At 40.4% G+C, this 13555-nt stretch overlaps 1 protein-coding gene across 1 annotated transcript in view; it reads right to left on the bottom strand.

Moving 5' to 3' along the window:
- Positions 1-12531, bottom strand: part of cnmd (chondromodulin) — a 36868-nt gene extending 24337 nt beyond the window's left edge. Inside the window, exons 1-4 of the mRNA XM_067985473.1 lie at positions 12352-12531; positions 11640-11777; positions 4536-4676; positions 3275-3388 (exon numbers count right to left, since the gene is read on the bottom strand). Coding sequence (XP_067841574.1) covers positions 3275-3388; positions 4536-4676; positions 11640-11777; positions 12352-12423 — 465 coding nt within the window. The 5' untranslated portion in view covers positions 12424-12531. The remainder of the gene's footprint in view (positions 1-3274; positions 3389-4535; positions 4677-11639; positions 11778-12351) is intronic.
- Positions 12532-13555: the final 1024 nt, after the last annotated feature.

Here is a 13555-nt window from a genome sequence, read left to right as displayed (position 1 = left end):
GCTACGGAACTAGATATGCTGTTCCATAGAAACATAGAAAATAGGAGCAGGAGTAGGCCATTCGGCCCTTCAAGCCTGCTCCGCCATTCAATATGATCATGGCTGATCCTCTATCTCAATACCATATTCCTGCTCTCTCCCCTTGGTCTCCACAGCCTTCTGTGGTAGAGAATTCCACAGGTTCACCACCCTCTGAGTGAAGAAATTTCTCCTCATCTCAGTCTTAAATGTCCTACCCCGTATCCTGAGACTGTGACCCCTCTTTCTGGACCCCCCCCAGCCAGGGGAAACATCCTCCCTGCATCCAGTCTGTCTAGCCCTGTCAGAATTGTTCTAAACTCGAGTGAATACAGGCCGAGTTGACCCAATCCCTCCTCGTACGACAGTCCTGCCATCCCAGGAATCAGTCATAATAATTCATGTTGCCATAATCATTGTAATTGTATGCAGTTCGTGTAGATTTTTGTTTGCTTTCCCCATGAGTCCCATTAAAGTCTTTTCACTGAATATTCAGTTATTTTTAATTAGAATCGTAGAATGATACAGCACAGAAGGAGGCCATTTGGCTCATCGTGCCTGTGCCAGGTCTTTGAAAAAACTATCCAATTCAAGTATCTACCCAATTCCTTTTCGAAAGTTATTATTGTGCTCCTTCTACCCCCCCTTGTAGGAGACAGTATCACTGGTGAACTGTATCGCATCCAACTAGGTATGTCCAACTCGGGATGTTGGAATAGTGGCTGTACTCCCTGATATTGATGAATTTGGTGTGGAATGTCTTGAACAGTTGTCGAGAAGGGTGCAATGTCTGAGTACACATATTTGACTTGGACTATTCAGCATTATGGTCTGACTGTCAACTGGTGTCCCAACCTCCAGGCTGTTCTGTCCCAATCCTAGGTCTCAGATGCTATGCAACTACCCTAAGCTACTAGCTTTTTGGCCAAGTGTAATCTGTTGGACATTTTACAAGCCATATAAACCCATCAGTTTTTGTAGAGTACACTTTTTCTCTAATATTTTCCAAACCATTTGTCATTGTCAATTGCAACCTTTTGTCAAGGTCTCCCATTCAGACTGGAGAGCAATTGGAGAATTGACCCCACATCAAATATGGTGACAGTCAGATGACTTTGATTGAACACTCCTATGCGTCCACAACCTTCAACTGGTTCACCTACATTGGATAAAATTTCCTCTATGGATGGAATGCATTGGCCCAGCACAGAACGTATATTGGGGAGGAATCTTTCCCTCACTTTATCTTCTCAACCTCTCATTATTTGAGCTATGAAGGTGACTAGGGATATCCTGTTGCGCTAAAACTCTGAATGACCAACCTGCTGAACTCCATACTCACCTACTCTTCTGTCGGCATCTCAGTCTTGCAATGCCTACGACCTTGAAATGATCATTCCAATTTGCCTTTGACTAGTGGATACATTACATCCTCAGTGATGGATGATACTAATATAATGGTAAGAGTATCATATTAGTTTGGGTGCCTCAATCTCATTTGATGCTGCCTAAAGTAGCACCTCCATTTGCTATGGCGCAATGTGTTGTAGTTCATATTCTTGGGCGTTAGATAGCCCAGGGTCATCTGTAGAGAGAGGAAGGATACATGCTAACAGTGTTTCACAATTCTTTTGTGGTAACATGGCAATACAGTTAATGTATGATTGACAAACTATTGCTGCATGACTTTGAACATGAATTCAGCATTGGTATGGTTTCACTTTCTAATTTCTCAATTGGGTTATATGTTCTTGAAGGGATAACAAAGAGGAGAGATCCTTACCAAAGTCACTGTTGCAACCCATATCTTCTGCCCTTTTCACTTCTTCTGTGAATTCAAGGCAGAAGATCTGTGACACATTCTTCTCTGCTTCTGATGGTGTCCTTAGCTGCTAGGATTCTCCTTTTGTTGCTTTGCTTATCTGGTGGTTAAATGCAGTCTTTTTTCTTTATGTCCTTTGTTGCAAAATCTCTTTTTCACTTTCTGTCACGCTCCTCTTATTTTTGCAGATTGACTGGCAGTTTAACACAACCAGTCCTTTTGATACATGAATTGGCCACATGGGGCCCCATACCAAATATGGACATCCTCTTGACCACTGGCCCCATTACAATTAGAGCTTTGTCCTGCTCCATGAAGTGGGCCATTTGCCTTTCTCCAACAAATGTCAACACTGTTTGATGCAATTTCTACCTGATGATTTAAAGGAGTTAGGCACCCGTTTTCCTGTTTCTTAAGGTACTAAACAGCGATTATTTTGGCTGTACATAGCAATTTAATATACTATCAATGATAAGTTATGATGCTGCATATCAGAGATTCCACAGGCCAGGAACTCACAACTACGCTTCTTTAAAACATGTCAGTTTAAAAAAAAATCACATTAAATTTTTAATTAAAATTTTAATTGAACATAGCCCCTCAAATTCAATTTTGGTCCGAAAACCCTAGCTGTCAAATATTAGGTGGTCAAAAATTAAAGTTTAATTAAACATCACATTCTCAACATTAATACATGTTGGAGTTCACATTATTTCAATTTTCTGACCTGTTCCAGATATTATTTAAGATGCCACCTCTCCCTGCCTCAACTGAATCTAATTTGCATATCAGTAATTCTACTAATTAGCTCAGGTGGGCCAGGGCTACTAATAGTAGACAGGGAAGGGGGTATAATGTATCTTGGCTGCTCACCTAGAATAGACTCACTGCTAGGCTGGCACATGCAAATTGTTCTGTTTTTAATAAGCACATGACAAATATTAAAGAGTCCTGACTTGAATTTCCTCTATATGTCTCTAGTAATTCCATCTATTTTAGCAGAGGCATGAACTTGTTTATTTTAGTTGCGCTACGCGAGTTCAACCCATTTATTTGTGCACACAGATCTTTGGTTTAGCTTGCCTTCCCACTGGGACAGTAGGTGAATAGACTTCAGAATCTTTTCCGCAGCCTTCCAAGCGTATGAATTTCCCAGTATCTGGGCAACTAGGCCAGATTCCCCTGCCGAATCTAAATGTCACACTCAAGGGGAAAATCTTGCCCTGCAGCAAACTGCATCTCCTGTTGATTGACATGGCTATGAGGTCTGGAGAAATCGAGGGGCCTGCAAATTATGCAGCCACTCAGCGAAAGGATGCTAGAAACTCCAGCTCCGAATAGCACTAGTACATTAACTTTCTCCATTTAAAGATTATGCTACCTAGGTTTTGCTGTTCTAAAACCACCAGAAATTAAAATCCACTTAACACCTACAAGCTCAAAAGAAACCGCTTCTGTTTTCAGGTTCTCGATATCCGGCAGGTGTGCTTTAGCTTGGGATTTGATGTAGCACTTCTCTCCTCCAGCAAAGTGAATTCCTGTAACTCCCTGTAACATAGAAATTAGCTACTGTTAAACAATCCATATCTGTAGTTCCTCTCAAGGTGCACTGAAATGTGCCACAAAACAAGTGCAACAAAAATGCTACATTTACAATTGGTTAATTTTGTTCCTACGTTTTTCTTGAATAAATAGCCGTGGCTCAGTTGGTAGTGCTCCCGCCTATGCGTCAGAAGATCTTGGGTTCAAGCCCCACTCCAGCAGACTTGAGCATATAATCTAGGCTGACTACAGTACAGTACTGAGGGAGTGCAGTACTGTCAGAGGTGCTGTCCTTTAGACGAGATGTTAAACCCTGTCTGCCCTCTCAGGTGGATGTAAAAGACCCTATGGCACTATTTTGAAGAAGTGCGGGTTGGTTCTCCCTGGTGTCCTGGCCAATATTTATCCTTCAACCAAAGTCACTAAATCAGATTATCTGGCCATTACATTGCTGTTCGTGGGACCTTGATGTGTGCAAATTAACTGTACCATTTCATGCATTCCAATAGTGACCACACTTCAAAAGTACTTCATTGGCTGTAAAGCACTTTGGGACTGAGGTCATGAAAAGCGCTATGTAAATGTAAGTTCTTTCTTTTCTTTTTAATCAGGATCTATTTGTTTCTTTGTAGTACACTTTATACTGACAGTCTGAAAGATACAAACTGAGTACACCCTGACTGATCTTATAAAGGTGTTAATTCCCATATAATCAGGAAACAGGTATACAATTGTTTTACATAGAATCACAGGAGGCCAATTTTCATTTAGCCCTGTTCACACTGAAAAACGTGCAGTAGGCAGGTGAATTAAAAAAAAAAATACAGCCCACTGGCCACCCAAGACCAAATCTGGTCACCGGCTGCTGGCTGTTCAGTGACACCTCCTCTCGCTCCTCTCCCTCAACCCTCCTGGATCACCCATCCCTCCTTTAAAGTTTGGCTTCTGGCTTGGCTCCCCAATCGCCAAACTGCCTCTTGAGCGCTGGCAGTGTGCTGATCAAATTCAAATGTGGGCTGATTGTGAAAATGGTTTCAATCAAAAGTAAATAAGGTTAATTCACTTTGAAACAATATACTTGTGAATAAGCCAGGAACTGGAAGGTAACTAATAACAGGCTGCTCTTCTCAAGAACTAAGATAGTTTGACTTACAGTCTGAAAATCATGAACTTCCACTGCCTCTTCACTGCCACTTCCAGTTCTGAAAGTCTCAAGGTTGTTTTCAGTATCAATTTCCAGTGATCCATCCTTTACCTTTCCATTGATGCTCATGCTATAATGCATATTGTACACCTGTAATCAAACCAACAGTATTATTATTACTACTATCAGTAAATGGTCGAACTCCAAATTTAGGTTTACTATTTTGTATAAGACAGCCATGCTTTTCTACATTTGGAAAAAGATGAGGAAAAAAAGAGGCAGAATTTCCTCTTTAGCAGTTGAGGAAAATCAGGCAGGCCAGATTGTGTCCCTATCAGGGATGGAATGGCTTCTCCTGATAGGGCGCTGGATTCTTCAGAAAAAGGGGGGAACTGATAATACAACGCCACGGAACCACTCACGGGGGCACTCAGGAAATCTCCCAATTTGCTGCATGGCCATTTAGGCCCTGGTCCCTATAGCAGAGTTCGCTCTGATTTTCCTCTATACACTTCAGCTAGTCATTGGTTTACACACAAGTGCTAAAGAGGAAAATCCACTCCATAATTTCCTGACTGAGACAACAGTATGGCAACTTGCTCTCAGATCTCTCCCAAAACTACTCTTAAACCAGCTACTAACAGATGCACAAGTGCTGCTGAGACTAAGGGTCACGCTTAGTTTCAGACTAAGGGTCACCCTTAGTCTCCTCCCCTACCTAAGCAGAAAAGCCTTGCATCCACTCCATAGCTCCCTTTGTGGTCAAGATCAAGAACTATCTGTGTGGGGAAATGACAGACACAAAGCCAGATCCCTAACAGTTGCATTTCTTTAGTAAGTTAATAAGTAAAAATTGGACTTTGCTAAACAAATTAAGGAGGCCCTACAATGTAAAGTATCTTTTAATACAATGAAGGATAAAGGCTAACCATTTAACTGTCATACTGACACAGAGAAAGGAATATATACAATGGACGATGTATTATATAAGGTATCACTCATCAGATAGCTAGATTAGCTAGGCTTGAATATTTTTTACCACTTGTTAAGCTGCCAACTGAATGGCCTCAGGTTTAATACATCAGCAACGTTGGTGGAGCAAAAATTAATGTAATTAATTCCTTTCTCTGTGTGCTATATTATCCAACCGCATTGATTCATTGCTGTTCATCTGAAGCCATCATTTGTACAAATGGTTCCTGAACTGTACAATTTCTCAGATAAAGTAGCAGATGTTGGCATGGCTGCCTGCTTCAATTTCTCTAAACACAGCATCTCAGAAAATGGCTATTTGCACCGAAGAATGTGTGGGTGTGTGCCAGAGGTGGTGCAGTGTCCTTGGAAAATAGTCTAATTTTACTTAAGAACACTGACACCCTGGTTTTGTAAAGGAAATATCACATACACCAAATGAGATAGTAGCACATTCAGAAAGTGAAGCAAAATGTATCAGCTAATGAAACCACACTGGATTTGGATTATTCCTCACTTACATCAAAATGTTAGTGCTGTACAAGGATTCAAACTCACAACTGTTCTCTAAGCAATTATCCAGATTAAAGAAACAAGGCAGGATACTTGATTTTATTTTTAAACATTCATTTAATGTGAATATTTCCCTCTTACTATTTTAATTCCTTTCAAAACATTTTTATAGTTAGAGAATTTAGCATGGCTCGCATCCAATTAAAAGTGTGCTTCAAGGGTGTCACAAAGTAATTACAGGTCAGCAAGGCCATTCACCCCCATCTTGATTCATCTATCCAGAGAGATCCTAATGTCACCCCAGTGAACAATCCAATTGTTTCTTAAATGATTCCAGGGTTATTGCGTGCACTATTCTATCTGGAAGTTTATTCCACATGTTTACCACTCTTTGGGGTAGATATTGACTTTGTGCGATAGTGTAAAATGGGTAATAGCGAATCGGCAGCCCGTAATACATCTTCCCCGATTTTAATTTCCATGAAGGTCACTATTGCACAAAGTCAAGATCTACCTCTTTGTATGATGAAGAATTTCCTGATATGTCTTAAAACTACCCCCTCTAGCATAAACCCTCAGTTCTACTCTTTGGAATTTAATTTAAAGTAACATTCTGGGTTAACTTTTCCTATACAGTTAACAATCTTATACGATCACCTCTCAGGCACCGTCTTTCCAGGCTGAAAAGTCCAACTTTCTCCAATAATTCCTCATAACTTGACACTGGGGACCAGCCTCGTGGCTCTTGTTAATATTGCCTCCAGCACTAGAGTATCTCTCTTGTTCCTTGGTGACTAGAACTGAATGCAATATTCAAGATGAAGTCTGACTACAGCACAATAAGACTATTAAGTTTGATTGTTACTCCTCTAACTGATAGTCTACCATTTTGGCTTTGTAGTTCAATATCTTATTAGATCTTTTGATTACTGTGTTGAATCTACTAAAACACCTAGGTTGCTTTCAATTTCATCCTTAGCTATTTTATCACTATTCAAGGAGTAAGTGTGTCATCTATTTTTTCTTCCTATATGTAGCACTTTATATTTGTCCCTCCCATTGATCTGCCCACTTACATATCTTGTCCAACTCATTCTGTCATTTCTGAGTGGCCTCCTCCAATCCCCCTGCCATTCCTAGTTTCATATCATCTGTAAATTTGACTACTTTGCATTTAAGTTTCTGAATCCAGGTCATTTATGTAAATTTTAAAAAGTAGTGGTCCCAGCACCCAACTCAGTACTCCCCCTCCTCCCCACTAATGAGTACTCATTGTTACCTTCCCTTCAACCAGTTCCTTATCCATACTCTGAATCCCCACAGCTTTGAGTCTAATTAGTAGCCTCCCGTGTGGAACTTTATCAAAAGCCTTTTGAAAGTCGAGGTGCAACATGCCATAGCGCTCACCACAGTCCACTTGAGTTGTTACTTCCTCAAAGAAGTTGGGGAGACTGGTCAGGCAGAATCTTCCACTTCTGAATCTATGCCGACTGCTGTTAAGTAGATTATTCTTCTACAGATGATTCTCAAGTATATTACTGATAATCAATTCCATTATTTTACATGGGGTTGGAAGGTGAATGGGTTTCTAGTTGTCTGTGTCTGTTTTGATACCAGGTTTTCAATATGGGAACCACATTAGCTTATTTCTGTTCTCCTAGTACCTTCCCAGTGTCCAATAACTCCCTCATAATGACTGTCAGTGCTTCACAAATCTCTTTCCCTGTTTCTTTCAGCACTCCCTGATAAATACCATCCATCCCTGGGAATTTATTTGTTTTGAGCCCAGTTAGCCTTCTAGGGCTAGGACATTTGTAAAAAGTCCTTGATTTTACTTGGGTTATCTTTGGAGAGGGGATGTTGCTCATGTTATGTTTTGTGAATATTTAGAGGGAGCAGTCATTCAGAATATTTAGTATTTGTACTCATTCTGAGTTTGAAGCCGATTGCATCTTTTATGGTTTTCTCTTCTTTGACTACACTCATGCTGTTATGGTACGGAAATATATATTTTTTAACGGTTATGCTTAGCTTCAGCTGCTATACTCCCCCCACCCCCTCAATTCTCTCTGATCACCTTCTCTGCAATTTCTTGTATCTATCCCAATAAACTCCTGCTTTCTCTCTGTGCAATTTGTACATACCAATTTCCTCTTTTTCTCAATTTTAATTTGTTTGCTGATCCAGTTTTGTGTGTTTAGTCTCAGTTTGCTGGTTTGGGGAATATATTTATCCTGCATGCTCAGAATTCTGCCTTTAAAGGTCTTATTGGTCTTATACTGAAGTGTGGTTGTACAACCTCCCCTAATCTATTTGCTTTAGTTGTTCCCTCAGTTCTTTCAAAATTCCTGTGTCAACTACAATAACAGTTCCAGTGATGAGTTGAATCAACTAGCGGAGGCCAGGGATGAACAGATGCAGCTGCATTGTTGCTGCACTGGTATGGCTCCAAGATGACAGACCTAGTGACAGCAATGAGCTTTTTTCATATTAATTTGGATGGAGAGGAAGATCATTTTTAGCATTATATCAGAGTCTAAAGGTATATTTATCTTAATAATAATTTCAAACACTAATGGTTGAACTTGGAATTTTGCTGGGTGAAAGTCAGCTGATAGATGCCATTCTTCAAATTGAAATAAATATTTACTTAAGCCTGCCATTACAATCTTACTTTTACATTTTTCTCTGTGTTTACATATTACATAATTGTTGCACAACTGTTGAAAAATGAGGTAGGTCTGAGGTTAGAAACTTTGTGACTAAATTAGTATTAAAAAAATATTTCCCAACTGCTCTCAAATTGAGAATACTGTTGAACTATTATTTTACACTAGATAATTTACATTAGGATGCGAAGACAATCTAATCACACCAGTAACCTAGATCAAGCCATGATGCTTGTATTTAGAAATAATTCACAAATTTTGCTCATCAAATGTATTCTTACTAAAGTTATCATTACTGAAATAAAATTCTAATTTAGCTCATGCATATTAGTGGATAATATGGTACATTGGGTTACCCCATGAATATTTGTGCCATCAAAGTTTATTTATGGTAGCAAAGTAAGACAATTAAAATTCTTTATGTGCATATTTGAAAACAAATTGAAATGAGGAAGTTGGGAATAAGAAGCAAAGTCAGATTGAACTTTTACATCCAAACAGTATGAGAGTTCTGGGATGAGTTACCAAAGAAAGCCATTGCAGCAGACAATATAAAGGGGTATAATAGACAATTGGGTGTGTTTGTGTAGAGAGAAGGAGCTGAGGAATACGATGAGAAAGTGGGACAAATCTCTGGAAAAGAATCAGGCTTGTTGGGCCAAATAGCCTTTTCCTATAAGTTCTAATGCTTGTAAAATAATTACCATCATCACCATGAATAAGACTTTGTATTTTTTAAAAATTAATTCTCAGGATGTGGACGTTGCTGCCAAGGCTGGCATTTATTGCCCATCCCTAGCTGCCCTGAGAAGGTAGTGATGGGCCTTCTTCTTGAACCACTGTTAGCAGTTTGATACAACTGACTGGCTTGCTGGGCCACAACAAGTTAACCGCGATGGTGTGGGGCTGGAGTCACATACAGGCCAGACTGGGTAAAGATGGCAGGTTTCCTTCCCTAAAGGACATTAGTGAACCAGTTGGTTTTTTTCTGATAATCTGGCAGCTTCATGGTCACTTTTACTGATACCAACATTTTATTTCCAGATTTTCTAAAACCCAATTCAAATTTTCAAAGTGCCATGGCAGGATTTGAACTCACATTCATGTGAGATTATTAGTCCAGGTCTCTGGATTGTTAATATGAAAATAGTCTAATAGTGTTTAGTCCTGTTTATAACTGACACCATATTACTGTGAAGTCTTGTCACAATGTTTGCATCATCAGACTTCTTGGGACAAAAAGCAGGAGGCAACAAAAGAGAGGAAATAGGAATTAAGCAAAGGAACAAACGAACCTGAAAAATAGCATGAAGCATGAAGGGGGAAAAGACTTGGGGATGATTTTCAACTAGAGCACAGATCAGGCAGGCAGTGGGCGAGACAGACACTATGCCTACCAGATGGCTCCAGTGAGAGGCCCGAACCTGGTACCAATAGACAGAGCGTGCGCAACGCAGGCTCACACAGTGGGCACGAAAATGGCTTTGGGGTCCTACAACTGGCATAGGAAGCTGATTTAAATATTTTAATAAGGCTCCTATCTATTTCAGGGGGGTGGGCTAGCCGCCCATTTTGACGCTCGACTGGAAATTTTGTCGGTTGGCCTTGGGCAACCAATCTTTTTTCAAATTTCAACTGGCAGCCGCTTCACTTTCCAGCATAAATGGGGCAGGCGGCAGTTGAAAATCACCCTCAAACTGGTTTTCCCTCAAACCTATTTCCTCTCTTTTGTTGCCTCCTGCTTTTTGTCCCAAGAAGTCTGATGATGCAAACATTGTGACAAGACTTCACAGTAATACGGTGTCAGTTATAAACAGGACTAAACACTATTAGACTATTTTCATATCAACAATCCAGAAACCTGGTCTAATAATCTCACGTGAATGTGAGTTCAAATCCTGCCATGGCAGTTTGAAAAGTGGGACAAGATCCAATTCCCCTCCATTTCCACTTCCTTGGCTTTCCAGACTTTGTAACCTGTGGCCTAGAAGGCATATGCTCAGTTGTTTGGTTTAATTAACATGTATTTTGCCAAGAATAGAAAATGGCTGCTCTGAAGAAATCATGACTGATCACCTCACACCCAGTGGAAAATCCTGACAGGTAGTTTCTTCTTGCAGTGCCAACAGAGCAGCCTTCTCTCATCGATGGAATTCCACACATAAGGACGGCCTTGTCCTAAACTGGATTCCTAGATTCCTCACTAGGAGAAACGGCAGCCTTGGCTCCAAAGAGCCTTTTTACTGGCTATTGAAAATTCACATTTATCTTGAATGACCAAGTGTAAACATCGGCGAGTCATCCTACCCTAATATTAGTTCATTGCAAAATAACCATCAACTTTGACTTGGAGGCTGGTTTGGGCAGAGATATGCTCCAAAACTTTACCTAACTGTTAGTTACAAATGGGAGGGGGTGCAGGAGGAGAAGGCACTGTTTTCTTTTCTCAATCCCTACACACAGTACTCCTTGAACATCAGTTGGATTCAATTTCTTGATCATTTCATTTTAAAAAACATTTCAACCCTTCACATTTCTAACTACACAGCTATGGTCAAATGTTGACTGACATTCTCCACCATCTGTACATCACTGTTAAGTCTAGCCCGAGTTATTGCCAGAACTTCTAACCATCCAATTTATTTTCGCAAAAGTAACGGAGCAGTTAAGACAGTACAACTGCGATTCTGGTACGACACTGCACAATTCTCCAGAGTAAGAAGGAATGTAGTCCTGCGGTAGGCAGATATCTGCATAGGGAGGCGATTCTGTTAAATGAGTAAAAGGTGCCACACCAGCCGGTCCTAGTGCAGCCAAGAGACCATCAAACTTTCACAGAAGCCTGATCGCGATCACAGCTCCTATAGGCTTTGACCTAGTTAACCGTCTGCTTCCTATCTTCCATTTTTTTTGGGGCGGGGGGGATAATTTAAAAAAGTAGTGGGGATGCGTTGCTTACATTTTTGTCATTGATCTTCCAGAAGTAAAAAGCCCCAATAGCTCCGAGGACAAGCAGAGCAGCGCCGGTGATGAGAACCACGGCGCCGATCTTCAGCAGGCGGCCGCTGCTGGAGGGTTTGACGGCCACGGCGTAAGCCTTCAAAACAGACAGAAAGCAACTCTTAAACGATAGTGATCACAAAACAAAGGTACATATAACATATTAAACACAGAGCAAACACGCCCGCACCGCTACACAGCTCGTATATAGTGAGATCATAAACTTTAACTTTGAAAAGTAGGTTTAATTGGAAATTGACCATTAGAAAGAAACTGACGTCTAAAAAAGTTTCTGGAGGAACTTATATTGTGCCTAACGCCGCACAACTGAATGATGTCTGCTGGATAAAATGATGCAGTATGTTATTGCCACTTGTACCGATTTCCAGAGTTGCCACTTCGGTTCCTGCACAGTCAACCACTTTGAAATCCTGGCCTTTGGAAGAATTTTAAAATACACACCTTCTTGCAATATAAAAAAACAAAAAAAAATGGGTTGCAGTCACTAATCAATCCATTTTCTCATGATTGAAGAAACGCTTAAGAAGGGTTGACGTGATTTAAAATTTCTAGACTCTATCTTTGAAAGTTTGTATAGAGATTGGTCTAAAATGATATTCTAAAAGTGCCAGTAAATGGGACTTTTGAGTTTTTTTCTCCAAAGTACTTACAGGCGGCAGGCATTGCTCCACGTCAGCTGGTCCTGCCAGGGCTATGGGCACTTTTTCTGAGGTTTCTGCCATGGTGTCTGCGCTGCACTGACCCTCTGTGTCAGTGTAAAACCCCACTCCCTGCAGCACCAGGCAGCAACGTGCTCTGAATATCTAATAATCTCCGCCTAGCCCCTACTGCTCCTTCTAATTCAAACACACGCACCTCTCATTCCCTCTCGCGTCATTTCCTCCTGGAACAGTTCATTTATTTAGGAATTTGATGAGTAACTGGATCTTTTATTTTGACGATAAATGCCTCATGAGAGTTTTTTTTATAAAAGTGTAAATGCTAAATTAACTTCAAACATAATACACTCCACTCTTGACTATTAAAAGCACTAACAAAATTGAATTATGCAATAATTTGAATTAAGTAAAGTAAACGACACAGCAAAATGGGAATTTAATGCTAAAGAAAATTTGAATTAAGCGACTATGAATTAAGAGTAGACTCATTACAGACATTCGTCCTGTGGCTACTATATTGGAGATGAGAAACTCTAATAGTTAATGCCAATTTAGTTCACATTTACATTTATTTTCAATTTATCTCTCTCTTTTAACCCTCCTATTCCAAAAGTACTGCCACACAAGAATTATGTTTCCATATATACACGGTGCCCTCCAAAACGTCACCAAACTGGTCATTTTTCTTGCGTGAGCCTGGACAATGAGTGTTGGCGGACTATTTAACCATAAGGGGCAACACAGCCAAATCTGGTCCTGTCTAAAACCTACACACTTGCATTTTCCAGTAGCGGTCAGTGGATAGTGATCAGGAGCATGACCGCAGGCTGATTTAAAAATAAAATGCTGGAAATACTCAGCAAGTCAGGCAGCAACTGTGGAGAAAGAAACAGAGTTAATGTTTCAGGTCGATGACCTCTCATCAGAACTGGAAGAAGTTAAAGGTTTAATAGCTATTGATATCATTGTTGAGTCCAGAAGGTTGTAAAGTGCCTAATTGAAAGATGAGGTGCTGTTCATCGAGCTTCTGTTGTGCTTCATTGAAACAGTGTAGGAGGCTGAGACAGAGAGGTCAGAGTGGGAGTGGGACTGAGAATTAAAATGGCAAGCGACCGTTAGGCAAGGGTCACGCTTGCGGACTGAACGGAAGAGTTCAGCAAAGCAATCAACCAGTCTGCGTTTGGTCTCCCTATTG

The sequence above is a fragment of the Heptranchias perlo genome, chromosome 6, assembly GCF_035084215.1.
Source record: "Heptranchias perlo isolate sHepPer1 chromosome 6, sHepPer1.hap1, whole genome shotgun sequence".
Taxonomy (NCBI): domain Eukaryota; kingdom Metazoa; phylum Chordata; class Chondrichthyes; order Hexanchiformes; family Hexanchidae; genus Heptranchias; species Heptranchias perlo.
This window is presented reverse-complemented; position numbering and strand designations above follow the sequence as displayed.